Source organism: Vanacampus margaritifer, chromosome 17, assembly GCF_051991255.1.
Source record: "Vanacampus margaritifer isolate UIUO_Vmar chromosome 17, RoL_Vmar_1.0, whole genome shotgun sequence".
Taxonomy (NCBI): domain Eukaryota; kingdom Metazoa; phylum Chordata; class Actinopteri; order Syngnathiformes; family Syngnathidae; genus Vanacampus; species Vanacampus margaritifer.
Window position 1 is genome coordinate 3914719 of NC_135448.1, and position 27543 is coordinate 3942261.

Consider the following 27543-nt stretch of genomic DNA (forward strand, 5'->3'; position numbering starts at 1 on the left):
ACCTTACCTGGGAGGCTGAGGAGTGTGATCCCTCTAAAGCTGGAACACACCCTCCGGTCCCCCTTCTTAAAAAGGGAAACCACCACCATCTGCCAATCCAGAGGCACTGCCCCTGATGTCCATGCGATGTGGTAGAGACGTGTCAACCACGACAGCCCCATAACATCCAGAGCCTTTAGGAACTCCGGGCGGATCTCATCCACCCCCGAGGCCCTGCCACCGAGAAGCTTTCCAACCACCTCATTGACTTCGACCCCAGAGATAGGGGCGCCCACCTCAGAGTCCCCAGACCCTACTTCCTCAAAGGAAGGCGTGTCGGTGGAATTGAGGAGGTCTTTGAAGTAATCTCCCCACCGATTCGAGGTTAACAGCACCCCATCTCCACTATACACAGTGTTAATGGCGCACTGCTTTCCTCTCCTGAGACGCCGGATGGTGGACCAGAATTTCCTCAAAGCCGTCCGGAAGTCGTTTTTCATGGCCTCACCGAACTCCTCCCGAACTCCTAGCTTCAGTAGCCAGGCGTCGGACCGCCAACGGCCCCGACTTTGGCTGCCACCCAACTCACTGCGCACCCGACCCCTTTGGCCCCTTACACCGGTGGTGAGCCCATGGAAAGGGTGACCCACGTTGCCTTTTCGGGCTGTGCCCGGCCGGGCCCCATATCTCCAAATCCACCTATTACTCCCCAAGACACTCTTTTCACTCCAAAGCCAAATCCACCTATTACTCTCCAAGACACTCTTTTCACTCCAAAGCCAAATCCACCTATTACTCACCAAGACACTCTTTTCACTTGTTTCTAAATTCACAATACCTGCTGACACTCTTCCATCACATCTTAATTCCACTGATTTCTGTAATACACTGAATTCATTTTTTACCTCTAAAATTCAACGTATCCACGTGCAAGTCACTCCCTCATCTACTCTTAACCCTCCTGCTCCATTCTCCCCAGGTTCTACATACCTGTTCTCTGCATTCACCTCCCGATCTGTCAACCAAATCTCCACCTTCATTCAGAAATTAAAGAACCTCCACCTGTCAACTTGACCTTCTCCAGACTGTTCTTGTCAAAGCCTCTATTCCGGCCCTTCCCCCTCTCATCACTAGCATTATTCAAACTTCCCTCTCCACCGGCAATGTACCCTCCCATCTCAAAACTGCTGCTGTCACTCCCATACTCAAGAAACCTGGCTCTGATCCCTACGACCTGAACAACTTCCGCCCTATTTCAAACCTTCCCTTCATTTTCAAACTTCTCGAAAAAACAGTCGCAACTCAACTTCACACCCATCTTTCCTCCAATAACCTTTACGAACAATTTCAATCTGGCTTCTGTTCCCTCCATAACACTGAAACTGCCGTCCTCAAAATATCCAATCACCTTCATCTCTCTGTTGACTTCGGTTCACTCTCCATCCTACTCCAGTTTGATCTCAGTGCAGCCACCTTTGACACAATTTCCCACTCCATCCTCCTGTACAGACTCTCTTTCATCGTTATCACCAGCACCCCCTCTCCTGGTTTTGCTCCTATCTTTTTGACCGCACCCAGTTAATCCAGCTCAAATGTTTTAGATCTCGCCCCTTTTCCCTCATTTCAGGTGTTCTTCAGAGTTCTGTCCTTGGCCCCTTGCTGTTCCTAATCTACCTTCTCCCTCTTGGTAACATCTTCAGGAAACATCACTTTCACTTTCACTGCTACGCGGATGGCACCCAGCTCCACATCTCCAGCAAAACCAAATACCACACTCCCACCATCGTCCCTGGATATGGTCCTGGTGAAATGATGTAAATGCAAATAGTTAGGTACTACAATAGCATAAATAGTCCTATAAATTTTAAATTTGGCAGAGTATTAGTGATAGGCATGACAGTTCTTTTAAGTGAACTGAATCTTTAGAATCAGTTCATTAAAAAGAACCGCTCAAAAATCTCACCTAAATTAACTGATTTAATTCATTTAAACTTTTCTCCACTTCTGGATAACATTTATAGTGACTTGGAGCGCTGCAATAATCTTCCTATTTCTCTAATAGGACGAATAGCCACCATTAAAATGAAAGTTTTACCCAAAATAAACTATTTTTTCTCAATGATTCCATTTAAACCTACGGCTAAATGGTTCCAGTTGTTGGACTCAGCCGTTACAAAATTTTACTGGAATAAAAAAAAAGCAAAGATTAGTCTATCTACTCTTCAGAAAAGTAAATCCAAAGGTGGTCTAGAGGCACCAAATTTTATGTACTACTATATAGCTAACCAGCTACAATATATCGTTCTATGGGCACAACCCAACAGAGACACTAACTGTTGGCTGGAACTAGAACAGGAGGATTGTAATAACCTCAGACTTCGAGATTTACTCTTTATTACAACATCGATTAAGCGACATAATTGTTTTAAAAACCCAATGATTTCCGCCACCCTGACTGCCTGGTGGAAGGCACTAGAATTGACAAAAGCGCAAGTAGAGCCCTGTGGGATTTCTCCCCTATGGCATAACCCCGACTTTCAACTTAACAACCAACCGCTTTATTTAGGTGTGTGGGAGCAGAAAGGAATTACACCTCTCCACCATCTCTTCTCAGATAATATGTTTATATCATATACATCCTTGCTCCAAAAATACAATATAAAAAACGGAAATTTTTTATATTATCTGCAAGTTAAAAATATGATAAAGAAAAAAATTCCAACACTTCGGGGTACGCTCCAACCGCCTGTTTTAGCTAAAGATATTAACAAGCTTTCTCCGACAACAACAAAAAAACTTTCAAAAATATATAAGTTACTTTTATATACTGATAAAATGTCTTTACCCATCTCGAAATGGGAGACAGAGTTGTCTATAGCACCGGAATCTGATTTTTGGATTCAAGTTTGTGAAAACGCATTTAAAATGACAAAACACACAAATTTACAACTTATCCAATATAAAATTATTCATAGAAAATACATTACTCAATATATGATGAAGAAAATGGGACTCTCAGACTCCGACATTTGTCTCCAATGTTTACAAAACACTACAGACACTTATGTTCATGCTTTATGGTTATGTACTCCGGTTATGTATTTCTGGACTAAAGTCTTAGAAAAATTTTCCGCTATTTTGGACTGTAGGATACCTTTATCTCCAAACTTGTGTTTGCTAGGTGACCTAACAACAACTGACTTACCACATAGACAATTTCAATCTACACTTGTAGCCCTTACTATCGCTAAAAAAACAATTCTTGTTAACTGGAAAAATAAACAAACTCTGAATATCGGCCAATGGTCTAACCTCATAAATCACATTTTAATGGAAAAAATATCTGCCTCAAATAAAAACCAAATATCAAAATTTATAGAAACATGGTCTACGTATATAGAATTTTTTAATCTAATTCTGGTTACTTAATTCTGTTAGCGAGAGCCACTACATCGTGATAACTTACATTGATGTTTCTGCATTTGGCAATTTATTATTATATTATATTATTAGTATGGGATTTTTTTTTTAATGGGCTTTAGGTGAACTGATGAATACACACACGCTCGCACGCACACACACACGCACATACACATACTCCCACATACAAAAAAAAATTATATATATATATATATATATATATATATATATATATATATATATATATATATATATATATATATATATATATATATATATATATGTATATATATTTCCGTCCGTCCGTCTTCTTCCGCTTATCCGGGGTCGGGTCGCGGGGGCAGCAGCTTTAGCAGGGAAGCCCAGACTTCCCTCTCCCCAGCCACTTCAGCCAGCTCATCCGACGGGACCCCAAGGCGTTCCCAGGACAGCCGAGAGACATAGTCTCTCCAGCGTGTCCTGGGTCGTCCCCGGAGCCCCCTGCCGGTAGGACATGCCCGGAAACACCTCCCCAGGGAGGCGTCCAGGAGGCATCCGAACCAGATGCCCGAGCCACCTCAACTGGTTCCTCTCAACGTGGAGGAGCAGCGACTCGACGCTGAGTCCCTCTCGGATGACCGAGCTTCTCACCCTATCTCTAAGGGAGAGCCCGGCTACCCTGCGGAGGAAACTCATTTCGGCCGCTTGTATCCGGGATCTTGTTCTTTCGGTCACGACCCACAGCTCGTGACCATAGGTGAGGGTAGGAACGTAGATTGACCGGTAAATCGAGAGCTTTGCCTTTCGGCTCAGCTCCTTCTTCACCACAACGGACCGATACAGCGTCCGCATCACTGCAGACGCTGCACCGATCCGCCTGTCGATCTCCCGCTCTAACCTACCCTCACTCGTGAACAAGACCCCAGGATACTTGAACTCCTCCACTTGGGGCAGGACCTCCTCCCCGACCCGGAGAGGGCACTCCACCCTTTTCTGACTGAGGACCGTGGTCTCGGATTTGGAGGTGCTGATCCTCATCCCAACCGCTTCACACTCGGCTGCGAACCGCTGCAGTGAGAGCTGGAGGTCACGGCTTGATGAAGCCAACAGCACCACATCATCTGCAAAAAGCAGAGATGCAATGCTGAGGCCACCAAACCGGACCCCCTCAATGCCTCGGCTACGCCTAGAAATTCTGTCCATAAAAGTTATGAACAGAATCGGTGACAAAGGGCAACCTTGGCGGAGTCCAACCCTCACCGGAAACAAATTCGACTTACTGCCGGCAATGCGGACCTGACTCTGACATCGGTCGTACAGGGACCAAGTAGCCCGTATCAGGGGACTCGGTAACCCATACTCCCGAAGCACCCCCCACAGAACTCCCCAAGGGACACGGTCAAACGCCTTCTCCAAGTCCACAAAGCACATGTGGACTGGTTGGGCGAATTCCCACGCACCCTCGAGGACCCTAGCTGAGGGTGTAGAGCTGGTCCACTGTTCCACGGCCGGGACGAAAACCACACTGCTCCTCCTGGATCCGAGATTCGACCACCCGATGGACCCTCCTCTCCAGCACCCCTGAATAGACCTTACCTGGGAGGCTGAGGAGTGTGATCCCTCTAAAGTTGGAACACACCCTCCGGTCCCCCTTCTTAAAAAGGGGAACCACCACCCCGGTCTGCCAATCCAGAGGCACCGTCCCGGATGTCCACGCGATGCTGCAGAGACGTGTCAACCACGACAGCCCCACAACATCCAGAGCCTTTAGGAACTCCGGGCGGATCTCATCCACCCCCGAGGCCCTGCCACCGAGAAGCTTTCCAACCACCTCGGCGACTTCGACCCCAGAGATAGGGGAGCCCACCTCAGAGTCCCCAGACCCTGCTTCATCAAAGGAAGGCGTGTTGGTGGAATTGAGGAGGTCTTCGAAGTACTCTCCCCACCGGTTCACGACGTCCCGAGTCGAGGTCAACAGCACTCCGTCTCCACTATACACAGTGTTAACGGTGCACTGCTTTCCTCTCCTGAGACGCCGGATGGTGGACCAGAATTTCCTCGAAGCCGTCCGGAAGTCATTTTCCATGGCCTCACCGAACTCCTCCCATGTCCGAGTTTTTGCCTCAGCGACCGCCAAAGCCGCATTCCGCTTGGCCAGCCGGTACCCGTCAGCAGCCTCCGGAGTCCCACAGGCCAAAAAGGCCCGATAGGACTCCTTCTTCAGCTTGACGGCATCCCTTACCGTTGGTGTCCACCAGCGGGTTCGAGGATTGCCGCCACGACAGGCACCAACCACCTTACGGCCACAGCTCCGATCGGCCGCCTCATCAATTGAAGCGCGGAACATGGTCCACTCGGACTCAATGTCCCCCGCCTCCCCCGGGACAATGGAGAAGCTCTGCCGGAGATGGGCGTTGAAACTCTTTCTAACAGTGGATTCTGCCAGACGTTCCCAGCAGACCCTCACAGTACGTTTGGGCCTGCCTGGTCGGACCGGCATCTTACCCCGCCATCGGAGCCAACACACCACCAGGTGGTGATCAGTTGACAGCTCCGCCCCTCTCTTAACTCGAGTGTCCAACACATACGGCCGCAAGTCCGATGACACGACTACAAAGTCGATCATCGAACTACGGCCTAGGGTGTCCTGGTGCCAGGTGCACATATGGACACTCTTGTGCTTGAACATGGTGTTCGTTATGGACAGTCCGTGGCGAGCACAGAAGTCCAATAACAAAACACCACTCGGGTTTCGATCGGGGGGGCCATTCCTCCCAATCACGCCCCTCCAGGTCTCACTGTCATTACCCACGTGAGCGTTGAAGTCCCCCAGTAGAACGAGGGAGTCCTCAGGGAGTGCGCTCTCCAGCACACCCTCCAAGGACTCCAGAAAGGGTGGGTACTCTGAGCCGCTGTTCGGTGCATAAGCACAAACAACAGTCATGACCCGTCCCCCCACCCGAAGGCGGAGGGAGGCTACCCTCTCATTCACCGGGGTAAACCCCAACGTACAGGCGGCTAACTGGGGGGCAATGAGTATGCCCACACCTGCTCTGCGCCTCTCACCGTGGGCAACTCCAGAGTGGAAGAGGGTCCAGCCCCTCTCGAGAGGATTGGTACCAGAACCCAAGCCGTGTGTGGAGGTGAGTCCGACTATATCTAGTCGGAACTTCTCAGCCTCGCACACCAGCTCGAGCTCCTTCCCTGTCAGAGAGGTGACATTCCATGTCCCCAGAGCTAGCTTCAGTAGCCGGGGGTCAGACCGCCAAGGCCCCCGCCTTTGGCTGCCACCCAACTCACTGCGCACCCGACCCCTTTGGCCCCTTCCACCGGTGGTGAGCCCATGGGAAGGGGGACCCATGTTGCCTTTTCGGGCTGTGCCCGGCCGGTCCCCATGGGTATAGACCCAGCCACCAGACGCTCGCCCTCGAGCCCCATCTCCAGGCCTAGCTCCAGAGGGGGGCCTTGGTGACCCGCGTCCGGGCAAGGGAAACGAAGATCCAAGGTTTGTGTTTGTCATTGGGGTCGTTTGAGCCATGCTTTGTCTGGTCCCTCACCTAGGACCTGTTTGCCTTGGGTGGCCCTACCAGGGGCATGAAGCCCCGGACAACATAGCTCCTAATATATATAGTATAGTATATAACATACTACTATATTATATATATATAACAGTGTATATATTTAAAAAAATTAAAAAAAAAATGTTTTGTTTATTTATTTATTTTTTTTTAAAAAGGAGAGCAATGATGATGTCAAATCGAATGAACAATACTGAGCTCTCCTACAAAAAAAAAAAAAAAAGAAACGCTCAAACGATTCTTTCATCGAATCGTTCGTCTACGCGAACCCCCCCTGAATGTGTCCAAATAAATAACCTTGCCCTCAAATATGCATAAGACTAAAGGACAATAGGGTAAAAAAACACAACAAAACAACTAATAGATATTGCCATAAAACATGTCTTGTTGATTATCTTAGTTTAAAACTTTTTCAATTACAAGTTTTCGGAAATATAGTGTATGAATATGCAAATGATTCCTTATGGTAATAAATATGGTCAAATTTCTGTATTGTAGATCAAACTCATTAGAATAACATGTATCTAGGACTGGCAACTTAATGCCATGCTATTATTTTTGCAAATCAGTGCCTCGGCGTTAATTTAAAAAAAAAAATCACCTAGGTTTTCATAAATTTAACATAAAATAGCCATCTTCTTAGCCAGAATTAGAAAAATAAGGTTATGATTTTTCCAAATTACAACAGTTAGTATTAACGTGTATTTTCTTTTCTCTTAATTTTTTGTTTTCTAGTTTTGTGATTCACTGCTGCTATCACTGTACTCAAATGTGGCAGTGTTGAACCTGCTTTGCAACAGAAGGATATTTAAATTGAACGTTCCTAGCGAGTTTGCCTCATGCATTTCATACAATCAGCACGAAGAAACTTTGCAGCTTTCCACAACACATGATGTTTATCATCCTCCATATGATCTGCTTCTAGTTTCATCAGCTTCTCTAGGGGTACACCAAGGGGTTCACCTAATGCACACATGAAACCTGAACCACATGTTTGATTAAAGGGATTCTTGACTCATTGAGCCATTTTCAGCAGTACAAAGTTGATTTTTGGACCAGAATACATTTGATAACGTCATTATTTTTCATGTACAATGAATGCCTTTAAAAAACAATTTATCCACTTGCTGTCGACTGAAGACGACATCACCTGTGCTGAGGAAATAGATAACGACCAATCACGGCCCACCTGTTCTGGGTTTGGTCAGCGAACTGAATCAAGATTGGCTGTTTCCTCAGCACAGATGATGTAATCTACAGTTGACAACAAGTGGAAAAAAAATTGTTTTCAAAGGTACTAATTGTTCATGAAAAATAATTAAGTTATCACATTAATTCTAGACAAAATATCTTTTTATTGTTGAAATGTCTCGATGAGTCAAGAATCGGTTTGGTACTCCTCCACATTTTTGACACCAAGCTCTCTCAGAATTTGACTTCACCAGTTAGTTACGCACAAATTTCAATAGAAATCTTGATTGATCATTGAAAAGAGAAGCCTCCAGTTCTTCCTTGAGGTGAGTAAATGCAACAGCATGCAGATTAAGCCTTGTCTTTCCAGAATGAATGCGCCAACCTTATAGTTGTCCAGTCTCAATAATATGTAATCTTTACCCGGTTTCTTGGCTTTCACCTCAATTTTTGGTGGACACCATGTAGGTTGGCGCCTTTCCTCGCAGCCACAGCTTATTACAAACTATACAGCTCTTGTTGGCTTGTACCCGCTGACCTCCGTAACATAGACTAACTAACACATTTCAAATCCAGCCTCAAAACTCATCTGTTTAGACAAGCCTACTCACTTTGTCTATAACTGCATCATCTTTTTTAAATTTATTTTATTTCATTTTATGTTGTTTTTAACATTGTATTTGTATGTTTTAAACTGTTGTTGTAAGGTAACCTTGAGTGTCCACAAAGGCGCCTATAAATAAAATGTATTATTATATTATGTATTATTATTAGTCCCCCTTTCCCCATTCGTTACAAAGACGGAAGTCAATTTGAATGTCAATGCACGATTACTGCTTTCTGGCAGAAGCTGCAAAACAAATGCAAAGTTTTGTCTGAGGAGACAAAAAGAAAAAGAGAACGTACCAAGGATCAACATTGGCCCGGCTCTTACTTGCTGGCGTGACTCACGCTCAAAAACGACGCAATGCGCTTGTCCTCATGGGAAATGTGGTCCTCCTTCAGCATAACATTACCGCTTTTGTCCATATGGCGCCGCCATAATCAAGGTAAACTGAATGTTTCTTAGCGTTGTTTTAAACTCTACTCAGCTCAAGAAAACAGCCGTAATCATTAAGTCTCACTTTCTAGGCCTAATTAATGGAGGAATGGCAGTTGATCCAATAGTTACACTATTGTAAAAGTTTGGTTAGTCATGGGTTGATTAGTCATGCCGAAGAGGAATGGGGGGAATCCGTCCTCCCCCCTCAAGACCTTCATTGGATGACAGAAATAACAGCAAGTAGCTCAGGCGCGAGGCTCTTGCAATTTATCATATGACGGCTGACCGCATGCCCCGAACGGTAACCATGCTGATCTCCCTCCAGGAGAATTGTTAACTGCTTTTGCCCAACTCATGCACTGTTCCTGTTGCTCGACACCACTGTTTCCTTTTGCACTAAAATGTTTATTTTTAACATGACAATTTGTTCAAAACGTCTATTTTTCTGTGAACCTTTGTTTACATATGCTTTACATTATTGTTGTTGCAGTTGCAAGACATGTTAATTTATTACAAAAAAATAAAGTCCCGATAAGATAAGGCATCCCTAGTTTAGGGTTTTTCCTGTGTCCACCTAATTTGCTCACCACCTTCAGGCTGAGCCACTGATATCGCTCAACTCAGCGCTCCAGCTGTGTTGATTTCATTTTTGCGGCCCACCTACAGGGGAAGTGAGCAATATATTTGCGCATGCATGAAAATCCAGTAAAAAAAAAAGAAAAAAAAAAGAGTAACTACCAAAATAGCCGTCATTTAAAAGGTGGCGATTGGAGTACTGAAAGTGTTTGTGTAACTATACACCTTAAAGTTCGCAAGCATGGATTGTGACAAAACAACAGGTGCACTTTGTGCCATATTTAACTCTTTGACTGCCAAGCGTTGCCGTGGGTGCCAGCTGATTTAAGCATTTTGACTGATCTTTCAAGGTCCACAGAAAATTTTGTGTTTGGACTATGGAAACACACATACTACCAAATGAAAGATTGAACTCTCATCTTTCATCAGAAAAAATAGTTTGTTTCTACCTTATTCCGTTTTTCAGTAATCAACAATAGAAAATGGTTAGTTTCACCCAAATGCTCTGTTTTGAAACAAAATACGGAGAAATAAAGCTTTTTGTGAAACGATATTATTTCATGCACTCTAGTGAATTTGACACCTTTTTTTTCCATGAATGATAAACAGTGCTTTACTTCTGTAAAACACTACCACCAACAATGAAAAAGTGTTTTTTGATAGCAAAATACGTTTATTTACATTCAACAGTGTAACAATTTGACAAACTATTTACAAATGTGTGCAACTGTGGTACTATTTACAATTGTGTGGATGTTTCAACTACAGTTTTTCTTTTTGTGTAACACTCCCCTGCATGCAAGGGGACGCAACAGATTAGTTTCACTGCGATTGCCCCTTCGCGTGCAGACGCTACACTTTCTTGCCGGCTTTTTTTTCCGGGGAATAGCAAGTATATACTGCAGTGTGTGTTTGGCCATGTTGCCATCAAGTCTACTATCAGGATCATGATACGGTGATGTTACGGTGGTGTTACGTCTGGCTTCCTCATGTCCTTCAGTTCCTATACCGGGTGGTAGATGTTCTGATCCATCTTATCCACTCCATTCATGGTGGCATCGTAGTCCAGAACCAGTGTTTTCTCCGTGATCAGACTGTACCCACTCCTCCGATGAATATATGCATTGGACTCGGGGTACTCTTCGTCGTCCGATTGAACGTCCGCCTGTGCAGAAGTGCTCAGTTGTGCTCCGCGTTTTCCGGCGTTAGCATCGCTAGCCGGTGAGGCTTTATGACGTGATCATAGCCGCCGCGTCAACGCTTCCAACTTTGCCGTCAACCTCGGAGTCACCATCATCATCATCATCGTCGTCATCAATGTGCTCTTTAGCATTGGTCGATGCTTTTCGTCTTTGAAAAAAATGCTCAAGCATGAGCTGCTTGCAACCGGTCGCCATTTTCGCTTCCTCAGCCATTCTCCCCTCAACACTCTAGCTCCGCCTCACGTCTTCTACTGACGCCTACCCATCGCTGCCATCGAGTGCCCAAAAATAGTCATTATACTAACTAGATCTGCTTGATACTTTCAGCACAGCTGGCCAAGGCTTTCCTCCACCCGTTTCCAAAAACAAAAAAACAAAAAAAAACATAGTGAACGTCTTTTAACGTCTTTGGCAGTCCTCCATAGGATTTTACTAAACGTTATTAAACGTTTTTGGCAGTCAAAGAGTTAACTGTCCTAATGGAGTTTATCGGCAAAAAAAAAAAAACCACCATTGCAAAGCTCGAGAAGACGGAAGTCTACGCTTGTAAACCTCCGTTCACTCTTCACAATTTCCAGAGAGAAAATAAAGAACCATACAGACAGAAAAGAGGCTAAATATGACAATTTCTTTACCACATTTATTTTGTCAATATCCTGAAACAGAGGGAACAGATGGAAGCATCACAAAGCTTGCTAGTGGATGTACATATAACGAAACTAATGGAGTGACGGACAGTTTTTTGCCTCTATGACGAGGATCAAACACATCTTTTCAGTGAAGGTAGTGAATGGGTCACTTCCTCAAGTGATTTTTTTAATTCTCAGTTCATTTGAGCTCAGCCATGCTCATGTCGTCAATCTGTGCAAACGACCAATCAGCAGGCAGCATCAGACAGGGGTGGGACTTTCCTGAACATACAGCTACGCTATTGGTGTTCATGAACAAGTCAGTGAGGAAGCTTCCCGTTCGCGAAAACGTGAACGTGTCAGTGAGTGAACGAGTCAGTAAGTGAACGTGTTGTCAATTCCGGTTCAGGAATGATTTGGTAAACGAAACCTTTAGCTTTAAATGGTTCTTTTTAATGAACTGATTCTAATTAACTGATTCTACAAGAGAGAGATCAACCATGCTTACACGTGTCTTGTGCACAAATTGGTGCGTGCGTACATCAGTTGAGCCCTAAGCTATTTTTCAGGTGTTAACCCTTAAGCCCTTGGGTGTTTTTTAGGCTTTTGCTTGAAAATTACATGCCCAAAATAAAAAGAGGAAATCTCTGCAACCACAACGTCTATTTGAATAATTCTTGTGTCTTAATAAAGGAAACACTTGTGAGATTTGTTCAGATGTGTAAATATATATGTGTAACATATGTCACTGGTAAAAGTAAATGAAGTTGGCACACAGCACAAATGTAAAAAAAAACAACAACACAAAAACGTGTGTGTTTTGCATGAAGTAGAGCTAGCACAGCGGGAGAGCCGAGTTATTTCCCTGTGTGGCACAATACCGATTTCTATATTCGAGAGTTAAATTAGTTGGCGTTTGGTCCAATATTTCAAAACACAAAGAAATTCTGAATGGACTGTGTTAGACCCCAGAGGTCTCACATGTATAAAAGCGTACATATCAACACACATGCTCAGAGCAGGTTATCCAACTCCTCAAGGAATTCCCCATCTTTATCTCAAGCAGGCACACACATACAGTGCATGCACTTCTCACCTTAGAAGAGGATATGTCACATTCCTGGCATATCCAACCATATCCCGACTGCTTGGGGGATTTCTTCAGTGGAGGTTCCAGACATCCGAAATGGTAGCAAAGCTGACACTCATCACACCTGGGACACAAACAGGAAGAACGTTATGCCTGGTCCAAATAATGGCAGATGGTTCAATGATGGGACCAGTCGAGGGGTGATGATTGATGATGGCCATTGAGGCAGCTGTCATTTATGGCAATTTGTTAATGTGTCTCACTTCCTCTAATCAGCACTCACCCTGTACCTTACACAGCCAGTGACTGCCCACTGGTTCATGTCACCTGACAAATACAGTAAATACAGTTGTTATATTAGGCCTCTTTGGCACAAAAGTATTTAGGTTGGACTTGACTTCTTTTCTGGCTCAGCATCTTCCTATCTATCTGCACTCTGGTACACATATCTAGTTTGGAACCAGTTAAAACCATAAGAGTCACACATCACATGAGTTATGCAGAGCTTCCCTCCTGTGTGGGTGTGGCTCAAAGAGTATAAATGATAGGAACCATTTTGGACAAATTAGACCTTCTTTCGCATCCAACAGAAAAAAAAAACTCCACATCTTTTTGACATTCACTAAAGAGTTCAACTGTGAATATACATTGTTATGGTAGTTACTGTTAGCATAGCATTTCAAGTAGTGTTTAGTTCAATGCCGAATATCGATACAGATATAGATTTTTGATAGAGAAAAATACAGATTACCGGTCGATCTGCCGATTATTTTTAAGAATATATATAATCCCCGTTGGGGGTACCGCGTTTCCTAAAAGTAATGTGTTACAGTATTACGTTTAGTCAGTAACGACGTAATATAACGAGTTACTGCAATAAATGAGAAGTGATCGTTTGTGACACCACTCACAGTCACAATGTCACGAAATAAAACAGCAAACATTCAAAATACAAGCACAAACAAACAAACTAACTAACTAACAAACAGGGGGGTTCTCATTCCTGTTAGTTGCGTAACCTCATGATCCTCAAGTGAGTGATAGCAAACTAATGTTACATGCAGCATATCTGGTTGCGACACGTTTTATATTTATATTTATATATATATATATATGTTTTTATTAAATGTTTTTGAAAACTTCTTGGGTGGTGGCCAGTGTACTTGGGTGGTATTAACATGGTGTAGGAAACACTGAGATACAAATATGAGTCAAAGGCAGTGATCTCACGCTATAGAGTAAAAATATTTACCATTATCATCTGCTTCATCTATTATATATATATAAAAAATTTTTTTTACTCAAAATCATTATTAAATAAAATAATCCCTGATTTAAAAAAAAAAACGTTTTTAAAAAAGTAACTTAAACTTGAGTAACTCATTACTCTACACAGACGGTAATATTGTAAAGAAACTTATTACTTTCAAATGCAATTAACTAGTAATATGAAAAATTTTACATTTTGGAAGTAACTTGCCCAACACTTGATATATTACATAAAATGTTCCCTTCATTGCTTTTCATTGGGTGTCACTTACACACAAACTTTTGCTATTAAGATTTACTCTTCTTTGAATGACAAATCCATAATATGACATTATCAACACATTTCAAGTATACAAGGTTATTGTATAGATTTATGTGTAAAGAATAAAACCATTCTTACTTGTGTACAACTGCTGTCAAGGGCGTGCAGTGACCTTTGGAGGGGCAGGTGCTCAAAGCAAAAAAAAGGGGGCATGTTTTGTCTTTAAATATACAGTGGATGTAATTCTTATCGTTGTGTGTTTAGTTTTACAGTTAACTCCAACTAGGGTGTCATTAAACAGTTTAAAGCAGTGGTTCTCAACCCTGGTCCTCGAGTACCCCTATCCAGCCTGTTTTCCATGTCTCCCACAGCCAACACAGGTAGTTCAAACGATCAGCTAATCAGCATGCTCTACATGAAGCCTGATAACGGTCCTTAGCTGTGTTGGCCGAGGGAGACATGGAAAACAGGCTGGATAGGGGTACTCTAGGACCGCGGTTGAGAACCACTGGCTTAAAGGACACTTAGGGGCAACAGAATCACATACGCTCCACGCTTGCTTGTTGCTAATGCTGGCAAACAAGCAAGAAGGTGCATTCAGTGTACTTGCACAGCGTTGAAAACTTCGTTTTTCTTCGATTAAAACATTTTAAGGGGAAAATAATCGGTCATTTGGCCGATCATTTTGGCCGATGTTTGAAGGGCAATAATCGGTCGATTATAATCGGCGGCCGATTAATCCATCGGCCCCTAATTGCAAGCAATAAAGATATAAGGACCAGGTGACGGGGTTCGATCAGAACCTTTCAATTGGTGCTGTGACCCAGATGAGTTTTTGTGGGGGGTCCCGGATCTACGCTACAATAAAAAACAATAGGGGGTGAAAATCATTCATGTTAAACTTGATCTATATTTACTGTTGCCAGACTTCAGAAATGGGAGAGCAACTGATGCGGCTTGTGTGTTTTAATAGCATATCCAAGTCATTCACCATAATAAAATTTTCAATCAGAGTTTGCCACCACTGTATTGTTACCAGATATGTTAACAGTTTTTCCTAACTTGCTCTAATTCTTCTTCTTTGATTACTCAGCAGTCTGGTGGGCATGTCATTATGCATGTGGTTATCTTTAGTACACCACATACTGGTGCTAAAAGAACAATGAAGGCACATGCGTCATTTTTTTTCACGATGTGTGGTCTCTCACATTAGTTAGAATGTTTAAAATCTAATAAAAATAATAAAATGTTAAAAAGTGTGTACCAGGCAACTATATGATGAAGTTGCACTTGTTAGCAATAGTAGGTTCACTACATTCAATATGGTATTGGTGCATGTGGGTCTCCTACTCTGGAAGGATCCAAACATTTCTGACAAAAATCAAACTTTTGCTGGTCAAGCAAAACATCATATGTTCTGCAATGGCACTCATTGTACGAACAACAGGAATGCAATGTAGCTTGATTGTTGTTCTGCTTATTTGGTTTGTGGTGACCAAAGCATTAGTCTTGATCTCCAATGCAAGCACTCTGACTGACAGTCATTTTCAGCTGACAATGAATGGCGCATAATGATCATTTAAATATTGTCGTTTCTGTTCACTGCTCATTTGCTGCTGCTCTATCGATCACAAGCGGCTGACATCTTTCTCTATAAACACACTAGATAGACTGAATGCTTTGGTTGTGTTGCACTCCTTTTTCTCATTCCTAATGCTGACCAATAATAAAGAAAGTGAGTGGATTGACCTTTATTACTGCTTCATAAGATGCAACATGCATTGTGACTCTCCATTGATTTGTGCATAATTGAGTGTAAGTGTGGATTATGTCTGTTCATGAGGCAGGCGGAGCTTGTTGAAGCGCACTTGGAAAGAAAAGTCGTTTTTTCTTGTCGTGCAGTTAATTCCCACTTACACAGAAAAACCTGTCCTTAAAATGCATCATAAGAAAGCTGAACGGGTTCTGCTACTGGTTGAGCTTCATCATCATATATCAAGGAATTACATTATGTATACAAGGCAGCTTGGCTCATGAGGTAGGCTAATGCTGCATTCACACCAAAACCGAATAGGCGATCTGGAACGCTTCTTTAGCTAGCGCTTCACAGCGTAGTGTTTTTGGAACGATTGCTGCATTTGCGCACACCGGAGAGGAGGAGGCATGTCCCTTGTTGAACGACTGTAGGAGCACTTTACCATTCAACAAAAAGAGAACACAGCCCACTACTTCCACTTCTTTCCTGGGGACTATTTTCTTCTGCAGCGAGAGGTTTTTGAGGTACGTGATAGCATTTCCGTTTTTTTAGTGGCAATCCGGCGGCCGGCAGTTGCGCTAAATAAGTTTGGCATGGATGATAAACACTGCTGCTACTTCGGTACAGTTCAACAGCAAGTAAATACACTTACCAGCACTTGTATACTACTTCCTTACTCACCATTCGGTCCCTGTTGGCCGTGTTGTTGCGCTCGGGGTGACAACAGACAGGACGCTCTGTGTGACGTAGCCGATACTTGAAACCGATTGGCTACTGCGAGGCAAAATGCGAGCAAAATAAACGATAAAAATCCTATTATCAAGTATTCATTATCTGAAGTCGCTACTTTAGTTAAGTATGGAGTTCTTTGCTTTAATAAGAGAATTACAAATTCACTCAGAAAACACAAATTATTCGGCAGAAATGGAATCTCTAGACAACAAATTTATTTAGTAAACACACACATATCAAACACAGCTATTAATGAAACTGAATTAAAATGTGAATCAAAGATAAAAAGAAAACATGCAACCTAATGAACTAAGATAAAAAAGGTGATGAAAAAGGTATATAGGGAATAGAGATGGAAGCGTTTTGACCTGTCAATTTGAATCAAAGTGTTGCGCCAGTGGTATGGTCAGATTGCAATGAAGGCGCACTTACGGACTGGTTCCGGTGCACGGGGGAGAGAGGGACTCAGTGAAGGTTGATACTCAGTTTAAGAAAACTCCGTTGGAGGCGATCTGGGCAGTCGGCGCGCGCGCAGCTGGAATGCTGTACTGTGGTCTTTGGCTGATGGTGATGGGCGCACAACTGAGAGGCTGCTGCAGGTCCTCGGTTGGTGGAGAGTTGTGCGCGCGGCGTGGAGGCCGCGGCAGGTCCTTGGATGGCAGAGTCTCAGTTGGTGGTGATGTGCTTGCGCGGCGGAGAGGCTGCAATCAGTTGGTTTGGGTGCTGCGGGGCATCTCAGGCGCACGGCTGGAGCAGAAATGGGTCACTGGCGCGCAGCGGCTTGGTGCCTAACAGCCGTTGTGGAACCGGGTCGGCGGGACGCTGCTTGATTCAGAGAGCGAAAGGTAGGTGGGTCGGCTCTCAGCAGGAACAGACACGCGCGTTTTGGGACGTGTAGTGTGGTTGCGAGTCCTTGCGTGTTGCGTGCTTTGCGGCGCTCAAAGAAGGAAGCCACGTGGTTGCTCTTGGCGTGTTTCGCAACCACGTCTCTCGTGATGGTCAGGAGAAGTTCATGGGGCAAGAAGAGGAGAAGAGCGAGGGGAAGTTCCTTCGCAAGCTGGCTTTTAAGCTTGTGTCCCGGTGGGGTCAAGCGGTCCCGCCTCTTCCGTGCGCTTGAACCAGACTTGGTCTGTGGCCCCCGCAAGTATTATCATTATTTATTAACACTGAACAAACTGCAAAGCCAACAATAGTTAAGTTAATAGTTAAGGTTAAAGTATGGGAGACACCAATGTCAAATCTAACGTACAAAAATTATACGCAGGAAGAAAAAAGGGTGGTTATCATGTGAGTTGTGGTAGCACAGATTAGGTTGAGCAGCGAGGCAGGTACCCATTCCGACGCTGAATAACTCACACTAGATATACACAAAGGAGCTGAAAATATTTGTTGGGCTGAGCAGGCATAACGGCCTAACTATGGGACTTATAAGTGCCCTGTGGACACCCAATGAATACATGACAAATGACCAAAGTGTGTTTGTTTCACTAATGAGCACACTGTTGTCCACAGACCATTAAACAATTTCACAGGAATCTCCAAAGAAGGAAAAAGGAAGGCAAAGCGGTTCAAGTATGTTGTTTAGGACTTATAGGGATTCCCGTGATCCTATAAAAGAATCTCTGCAGAGGGCACACATGCTGCACTTGTCCTCATGTTTTCTTTGTTTTTTTTAGCAGACAAAACAAACAGTGAATTATTAGTTGCTCAGGCTACAAACTTCATCGTAAAATGTTGGGGGAGAGACAAAGTTTGCGTGCTTTTGTTTTTGTGTGTTGTGCTCAGTGACATTCTGATGTAACGTCCCATCTGTGCTAAGAATCATTCAGTCAGAGTGTATAATGGAAGACACATTCACGTTGTTCAGCACTTTTAGCACCAACGGTGTGTGTATTCTCAGTATGATTTTAATGTTGTGGATTTAAGAAAAATCAACATACATGCATAACATACAGGCTTTTTGCGGGGGGGGGGTTCGTCTAACTAGGTAACTGCAGGTAACCTCCAACCATAAAAATGGTCTTATCGCTAGTCTGCTTGCTAAACAGGCTTTTAGATCTCGGTAGGCGCTTTGAGGTATGTGTTTCCTGTGGGTTGTGAAAAAGAAATCCAGTCCCTGCTGGATGGAAATTCAAAGAGTTTTTCCTTTTTGAACTGTATCTGGTTGGTTTGAGAAAACACAGGGTTAAGGCACGCACACACATTCCCCAGGAGGAAGTGTTTAAAAAGGCAGATAAAAAAAATTGAGGGTGACGGGCAATATTTGTTACAATATGTATATATATAAATATATATATACATATATAAAGTTTTGGTCTTTGCATCTTTCAAATGTCCATAGCAACTAGTACCTTAGGAAAAATACATCGACCCCAAATGTTCAGGAACTGTTAAAATATCACTGGAAATGCAATTCCAATAGCAGATAAGGCCATAATCTGATATTTGAACAATTTAAAAGTTTAGGAAGTTTGACCTCTCAACAAATTAAATCAGCCTCAACTTTGAATATCACATTAAGCTTACAGTTAATCTTCTGAGGCATCAGCCTAGGTTTGTTTAATTTATTGTTGCTCCTTGTGATATATTTTTTTAAATTAAATCATATTACCACAGTTTGATTTAATAATTTTGTGTGAATTAAAAGATTATTTGCCATTTGGTGTGTCCTGTGACAAGTAAGTTCATTGATAACTTATGGATGTTATGTATCAAATGCATTTGTTCACATAAAGAAAATGAAAATGTTATGATGTTTTAACATTTGTTTTAAAGCATGGCTGTCTCAGCATGGGAAACTTTACCTATGTAAAACCAAGGCAGCAGAAAAAAGTTGACCTAGTGTCTTTACACTTATATATGAAAATAATAACCCATATCCATAGTCCTGGGATACAACATAGCGCCCAGTCAAATCAACCTCACTGGCACTTACTTCCATGGCAACATTATAATATTTTAACGTTGTAAAAATATCATTATTGCATTTAATTCATTAAAAAACTCTCAACACAAACAACACCAATATTTTTGACTATGCTTGGTTAGATACAAAGGAAGAGAGATCATTCATCGGTTCGAAATATCAGATTTCAATCATTATGAAAATATGACATTTCTACAAATTGCTTGCTATATTTACATAATAAAGCTTAAGTTTAAATCACCTGCTACCGCCAGCCTCTATCTGGTCTAAACACTGCCCTTACACATCAAGGTCCTTGATGTTATCAAAGCAATTTGGCCTGCTTTAATCATTGGGAAAATTGAGCATTCCCCCTCTACAGCCCTTGTACTTGGGAAGCAGACAAAATCCAATCACTCATAAGAGCGGTTATTGATTGATCTAATCTTATTGGAGGTAAGGTAGTTGAGGGGACGTGACTGATTGCTTTTGTCAGCTACATGTGTTGCTCTTGGCTGGTGATTCATGTCCATTTTCATCTGGTATTTAATCTCTCAGCGATCTCGGATCACCACTCTGGAACCACCTGCAAGACATATCAGCGGAGCTAGGGCTTTTATTGGCGTGCGACCACCTCTTCAAAATCGTCACATCTTTGTCTTATAGAAGTTTTGACAGGCACAATTCATCCATGTTCCTGGGACACAATCAAAGGATAAATTATCATGCAAAATTATGAGCTCTGAATACAATGGGTAGTGAGGTACGGTTGTGGGTTTGTGTAAGATGCTAATGTAACAGTTTATCCTTAACTAGTTCACTCTTTAATGGGTCCACCTTGTCAACTATCACAGACAAAAGGCTTCAACTATACATCACCATGGACACAATAAAAGTTCTTGTTTATAAAAAAATGTCTATACAGGCTTTTTCAAGCAGGTACTTGGATTAAAAAAACAACCCAAAAAACTGTCTCTTCAGTATAAAAAGTGAGCCTTCTTCAAGTTAACTTCTGGTGAATATCTCTTTTTATGGTCCTCTTTCTGCCAATATTTTAGGGAAAGTTTTGCAAAAAGCCAGAGGAGTTAATTTTAGGAAAGTGCATGCTTAACACTACATCCTCCCCTCACTTGCGAACAAGATAAGATACATGAACTCCTCTACTTGGGACAGGTTCTTATGCCCGACCTGCAGAGGGCACTCAACTTTTTCTGACTGAGCACCATGGTCTCAGATTTGAAGGTGCTGAAACGGTATGGGATTTTTTATTTTTTTTTTATAGGTTTTAGGTGAACTAATGAATACACACACACTTGCATGCATGCACGCACGCACGCACACATATTCACCCACATACAAAAAAAAAATAAAATACAAAAAAAAAAAGGAGAGCAATGATGATGACATGTCAAATCGGTAAAATTACCAAATGAACAATACTGAGCTCTCCAGAAAAATAATAAAAAATTAAAAAGCATCGCTAGCCGGTGAGGCTTTACGACGTGATCATAGCTGCCGCGTCAACGCTTCCAACTTCGGCGTCAACCTCGGAGTCACCATCATCATCATCGTCGTCATCAATGTGCTCTTTAGCATTGGTCGATGCTTTTCGTCTTTGAAAAAAATGCTCAAGCGTGAGCAGCTTGCAACCGGTCGCCATTTTCCCCTCCTCAGCCAAAGAGAGTCATCGCTGCCATCTAGTGCCCAAAAATAGTCATTATACTAACTCGATCTGCTTGATACTTTCAGCACAGCTGGCTAAGGCTTTCCTCCTCCCCCCCCCCCTCCAAAAAAAAAACATAGTTAACGTCTTTTAACGTTTTTGGCAGCCCTCATTTGGATTTTACTAAACGTTATTAAACGTTTTTGGCAGTCAAAGAGTTTGACTCCCACCTCAGTTTACCAATCCAAAGGCGCCATCCCCTAACCTGGCAATAGCCAGATTGATAATTGTGATTCACTCAAGGGAGTTCTTCACATTATCAATCTGGGAGTGCTCCACTGTGATTTGTCAGGAAAGGTGGAACATTCTGTTAAATACTTTGAGCTGATTGGACGATGCGACATCTTTTGCACATTTGTTTTGACCAATCACGGCAACGGATGAAAATGTCGTCTTTGGTCTCATCTTTGGAAAAAAAAACATACGAACATCTTTACCAGATAAAGATTCACAAAGTGCCTCTTGCTGTTCAACATTCAACAAGGAAACGGTGAGGAATTCTGCGAGAACAGAATTAATTGCAGCGACCATTCGTCTATGTTAGATTTGTTTGTTTCCCCCGGCGTCAGCGTCCCGCCCTAATGAACGCCTGACCTAAAAAAAGGTCGGTTGCGAACGGCTCAGTATTACAAGATGGATTCTCGTGGTGTTTGTGAATAAATACCGCAATAATTCATCTTGCTGGCAAGGTTAGCCATTCCCAACGTCCATGTGATTTTCTGGAGACATTCAGAGCCTTTAGGAGCTCTGGGCAGATCTCATCTGGCCCCCGAGCCCTTGCTACCAAAAAGCTTTTTAACCAGGTCGGTGATTTCAACCCCAGAGATAGGACAGACCACAACAGAATACCAGGAAGTTAGGTGTGTCTAATTGCAAAGATATTCAAAGTATTCTCCCCACCAACTGACATTGTCCCAAGTCAAAGTCAGCAGTCCAACATACACATAAATATTCAAAATTCTAAATTATTCACACAAATAAATTCCGAATTTTGACTTGTTTTTCAGATTCACAAACATATTCATAATTTTCTCGTGTCTTGTAGATCCACAATTTTTTTTGTGATTTTCACGTGTTTTTCAGATCCACAAATACAACCGCGATTTTCACGTCATTTTAAATTTCATGTGTGCATTTTCCATGATTTATGCTTGCGAGTTGTCATTTGTGGATTGTCGTGCACATGATTTTTGAGACATCACGCTGTTTGGAGATATTCACACACACACAATTCCTCATGTGTCTAAGGCCCGTTCCTCCGCCGTCCACGCGGAGGGAGTGTTGCTGTCTCCATTGACCGGGAATGAGACATTTCTCATTTAAAATTGGAAATTGAAAAACGGAAAACTTGTTTTACTGTTATCTCTTTGAACGCTGCTGCTTCAGCGTAGTAGAAGAAGAAAATTTAACAGTAGAAGAAGAGTGTCTTTCGAGTGAAGGCGAAACAAGCTCAAGGGAAACAAATTTAGGTCGCATTTTGTTTCCCGAATTGTGTGAAATAAACACATAATAGAGGACGAGATAACGGCTTGTTTCCTGTTTTTCAAAAAATTTTGAGAGACAGCAACACTGCCTGCGTGTGGACGGAGGAGGAACGGGCGTTACACACATGAGGATGTGTGTGAGAATATCTTCAAACAATCGTGATGTTTATCTAAAAAATAAATGGGGGAATTAAAATTAAAATGTTTGGACATGATATGTGGTGTCGCCCAGGGGTCAGTGTTGGGGCCAAAACTGTTTATATTGTATATTAATGATTTGTGCATCTCATTTATTGAAGTTTGTGTTATTTGCAGATGACACAACTATTTTAGTTTCTGGTGAGAAAATGCAGTTTATTTTGGATACAATTACCTCCAAATTTAAGAAAGTAAAAACATGGCTGGATAAAAACAAGTTATCAATAAATTTAAACAAGACAAAATTAGTTGTGTTTGGTATTGTTAACTAGGGAACTGCGCAAGATTGCAAATTGAAGGTGTAGATTTAGAAAGAGTAAATGAGATTCAATTCCGGGGGGAATTTTTGATAATAAAATCTGCTGGAAACCACACATTAAATACATTGGATCCAAACTTTCTAAAAGCATCTCCATTCTGACAAAAATCAAACATTTTCTCAACCAGAAACCATTACACAAATATGTTTTCAGAGAGACAGGGAGGTTAAAGGTTTGAGGGAAGTTCATAACTTAAAGACAAAGTATTCAAGAACAACATTGAAGAGTTTCTGTATATCTGTATGTGGAGTGAAAATTTGGAACAAGCTGAGTACTGATTTACAACATTGTCCAAACATGGACCAGTTTAAAAGGAAATATAAAATCAACAATCTGAAAAGTATAGGGATGAAGTGCTTTTCAACGAAAAGCAACATTGGTTGATGTTATTACTATTATTGTATTTTTATTAGTATTGTTGCTATTGATAAGGAAATATATATATGTATATGTAAAAGTATGACAATATATGCATAAGGCACACTGTTCAATGTGTTCACTATTAATAATTACTATAATAACCTTTGTTATTTGTTATTAATAATTAATATATTAGCTGTATATTAGCAGTGTTTTTTGTTTTGTTTACTATACATACCTACTATTTACAGATGTTAAAAGGGGTAGGACCTGATACGTTTATGGTTCTTCCTACTCATTTTCGAACATGCATGTGTAAATGTGTAGCTCATGATTGGGTGAAACACTGTGAAACTTTCTTATGTTGCTTTCGTTGCTTTAATGTTCCATCTGTTGTTTTATATGTTTTGTATATTTTGTCTTTACACATGTACTTTTATAACAAGTCAGTTTTTTCTTTAAATGTGCATGCGATCTGCAAACACATTTGACAACTCGTAAGCAAAAGTCGAGGTAAATGCAAACACAACCTTCAAAAAGACGTGAAAATCGTGGATTTATTTGTGGATCTGAAAAACGTAAAAATTGCAAAAATGTTTGTGGATCTAAAAAAAAAAACACATGAAAATTATGAAGATTTTTGTGGATCTGAAAAAAAAATGTGAAAATCACAGATGCATTTGTGGATCTAAACACTGTGTGAATAATTTTTAGACAAATCTCTCCCCATACAATGTGGGTGAAGTTCTGCCGCTGGCAGGAGTTGAAACTCCTGAGAGGGGACTCTGCTAGACGTCCCAGCTGAGTTCCACAATACATTTGGGTCTGTCAGGTCGGACTGGCATCTTCCCTCACCATTGGAGCCAACATAACAAAATGTGATCGGTCAACAGATCTGCCCCTATCTTCAGTGTCCAAGATATTTAGCCACAAGTTCGATGATACGACCACAAAGTCAATCACCAAACTGTGGCCTGCTGTGTACTGATGATGCCAAGTGGGAGGTGGGGTCATACTTCCCAATCACGCCAAGCTGTGGGGCAATAAGTATGTCCACACCTGCTCAGCGCCTCTTACTGTGGCCAAATCCAGAGTGGCAGATCTCACCTCCTCTCGAGGACTGGTACTCGAGCCCAAACTGTGTGTGGAGGCAATGCTATAAGACTATATCTCGTTGCCTCTTCAGGCTATGACCGGCTGTGCCTCATTCATACCATGAGCTGGGCAACAAGCCCCACCTCAAGGCCTGGCTTCTGGGGAGGGCCCCAGTGACCCCGCATCCAGGCGAGGGAAAACAAAGTCCAAGGTTGTTGTGCATCATATGAGGTCTTTGAGTTGTGCTTTGCCCCTCCGTGAGTCATCACCTTATCGTGGTGGAGGGGTTTGCGTGTCCCAATGAGCCTGGGAGCTATGTTGTCCGGGGCTTCATGCCCCTGGTAGGGCCACCCAAGGCAAACAGGTCCTCGGTGAGGGACCAGACAAAGCATGGCTCAAACGACCCCAATGACGAATACAAATCTTGGATTTTCGTTTCCCTTGCCCGGACGCGGGTCACCGGGGCCCCCCTCTGGAGCTAGGCCTGGAGGTGGGGCTCGAAGGCGAGCGTCTGGTAGCCGGGCCTATACCCATGGGGACCGGCCGGGCACAGCCCGAAAAGGCAACGTGGGTCCCCCTTCCCATGGGCTCACCACCGGTGGAAGGGGCCAAAGGGGTCTGGTGCGCAGTGAGTTGGGTGGCAGCCAAAGGCGGGGGCCTTGGCGGTCTGACCCCCGGCTACTGAAGCTAGCTCTGGGGACATGGAATGTCACCTCTCTGACAGGGAAGGAGCTCGAGCTGGTGTGCGAGGCTGAGAAGTTCCGACTAGATATAGTCGGACTCACCTCCACACACGGCTTGGGTTCTGGTACCAATCCTCTCGAGAGGGGCTGGACCCTCTTCCACTCTGGAGTTGCCCACGGTGAGAGGCGCAGAGCAGGTGTGGGCATACTCATTGCCCCCCAGCTAGCCGCCTGTACGTTGGGGTTTACCCCGGTGAATGAGAGGGTAGCCTCCCTCCGCCTTCGGGTGGGGGGACGGGTCATGACTGTTGTTTGTGCTTATGCACCGAACAGCAGCTCAGAGTACCCACCCTTTCTGGAGTCCTTGGAGGGTGTGCTGGAGAGCGCACCCCCTGGAGACTCCCTCGTTCTACTGGGGGACTTCAACGCTCACGTGGGTAATGACAGTGAGACCTGGAGGGGCGTGATTGGGAGGAATGTCCCCCCCGATCGAAACCCGAGTGGTGTTTTGTTATTGGACTTCTGTGCTCGCCACGGACTGTCCATAACGAACACCATGTTCAAACACAAGAGTGTCCATATGTGCACCTGGCACCAGGACACCCTAGGCCGTAGTTCGATGATCGACTTTGTAGTCGTGTCATCGGACTTGCGGCCGTATGTGTTGGACACTCGGGTTAAGAGAGGGGCGGAGCTGTCAACTGATCACCACCTGGTGGTGTGTTGGCTCCGATGGCGGGGTAAGATGCCGGTCCGACCAGGCAGGCCCAAACGTACTGTGAGGGTCTGCTGGGAACGTCTGGCAGAATCCCCTGTCAGAAAGAGTTTCAACGCCCATCTCCGGCAGAGCTTCTCCATTGTCCCGGGGGAGGCGGGGGACATTGAGTCCGAGTGGACCATGTTCCGCGCTTCAATTGTTGAGGCGGCCGACCGGAGCTGTGGCCGTAAGGTGGTTGGTGCCTGTCGTGGCGGCAATCCTCGAACCCGCTGGTGGATGCCGTCAAGCTGAAGAAGGAGTCCTATCGGGCCTTTTTGGCCTGTGGGACTCCGGAGGCTGCTGACGGGTACCGGCTGGCCAAGCGGAATGCGGCTTTGGCGGTCGCTGAGGCAAAAACTCGGGCATGGGAGGAGTTCGGTGAGGCCATGGAAAACGACTTCCGGACGGCTTCGAGGAAATTCTGGTCCACCATCCGGCGTCTCAGGAGAGGAAAGCAGTGCACTGTTAACACTGTGTATAGTGGAGACGGAGTGCTGTTGACCTCAACTCGGGACGTCGTGAACCGGTGGGGAGAGTACTTCGAAGACCTCCTCAATTCCACCAACACGCCTTCCTTTGAGGAAGCAGGGTCTGGGGACTCTGAGGTGGGCTCCCGTATCTCTGGGGTCGAAGTCGCCGAGGTGGTTGGAAAGCTTCTCGGTGGCAGGGCCTCGGGGGTGGATGAGATCCGCCCGGAGTTCCTGAAGGCTCTGGATGTTGTGGGGCTGTCGTGGTTGACACGTCTCTGCAGCATCGCGTGGACATCGGGGACGGTGCCTCTGGATTGGCAGACCGGGGTGGTGGTTCCCCTTTTTAAGAAGGGGGACCGGAGGGTGTGTTCCAACTTTAGAGGGATCACACTCCTCAGCCTCCCAGGTAAGGTCTATTCAGGGGTGCTGGAGAGGAGGGTCCGTCGGGAGGTCGAATCTCGGATCCAGGAGGAGCAGTGTGGTTTTCGTCCCGGCCGTGGAACAGTGGACCAGCTCTACACCCTCAGCAGGGTCCTCGAGGGTGCGTGGGAATTCGCCCAACCAGTCCACATGTACTTTGTGGACTTGGAGAAGGCGTTTGACCGTGTGCCTCGGGGAGTTCTGTGGGGGGTGCTTCGGGAGTATGGGTTACCGAGCCCCCTGATACGGGCCATTCGGTCCCTGTACGACCGATGTCAGAGTCTGGTCCGCATTGCCGGCAGTAAGTCGAATTTGTTTCCGGTGAGGGTTGGACTCCGCCAAGGTTGTCCTTTGTCACCGATTCTGTTCATAACTTTTATGTACAGAATTTCTAGGCGTAGCCGAGGCGTTGAGGGGGTCCGG

General features: G+C 43.9%; 1 protein-coding gene across 3 annotated transcripts in view; it reads right to left on the reverse strand.

Annotated features, from left to right (window-relative positions):
- The window catches only part of phf14 (PHD finger protein 14), a 175502-nt gene that overhangs the window by 34569 nt on the left and 113390 nt on the right, over positions 1-27543 (reverse strand). For 2 of the 3 annotated variants that reach the window (XM_077548430.1, XM_077548428.1), the window contains exon 17: positions 12693-12810. In XM_077548430.1, the coding sequence (XP_077404556.1) occupies positions 12693-12810 (118 nt within the window). Of the gene's footprint in view, positions 1-11651; positions 12811-27543 lie in introns of those variants that run through there. The other variant, XM_077548429.1, reaches the window with a different exon arrangement.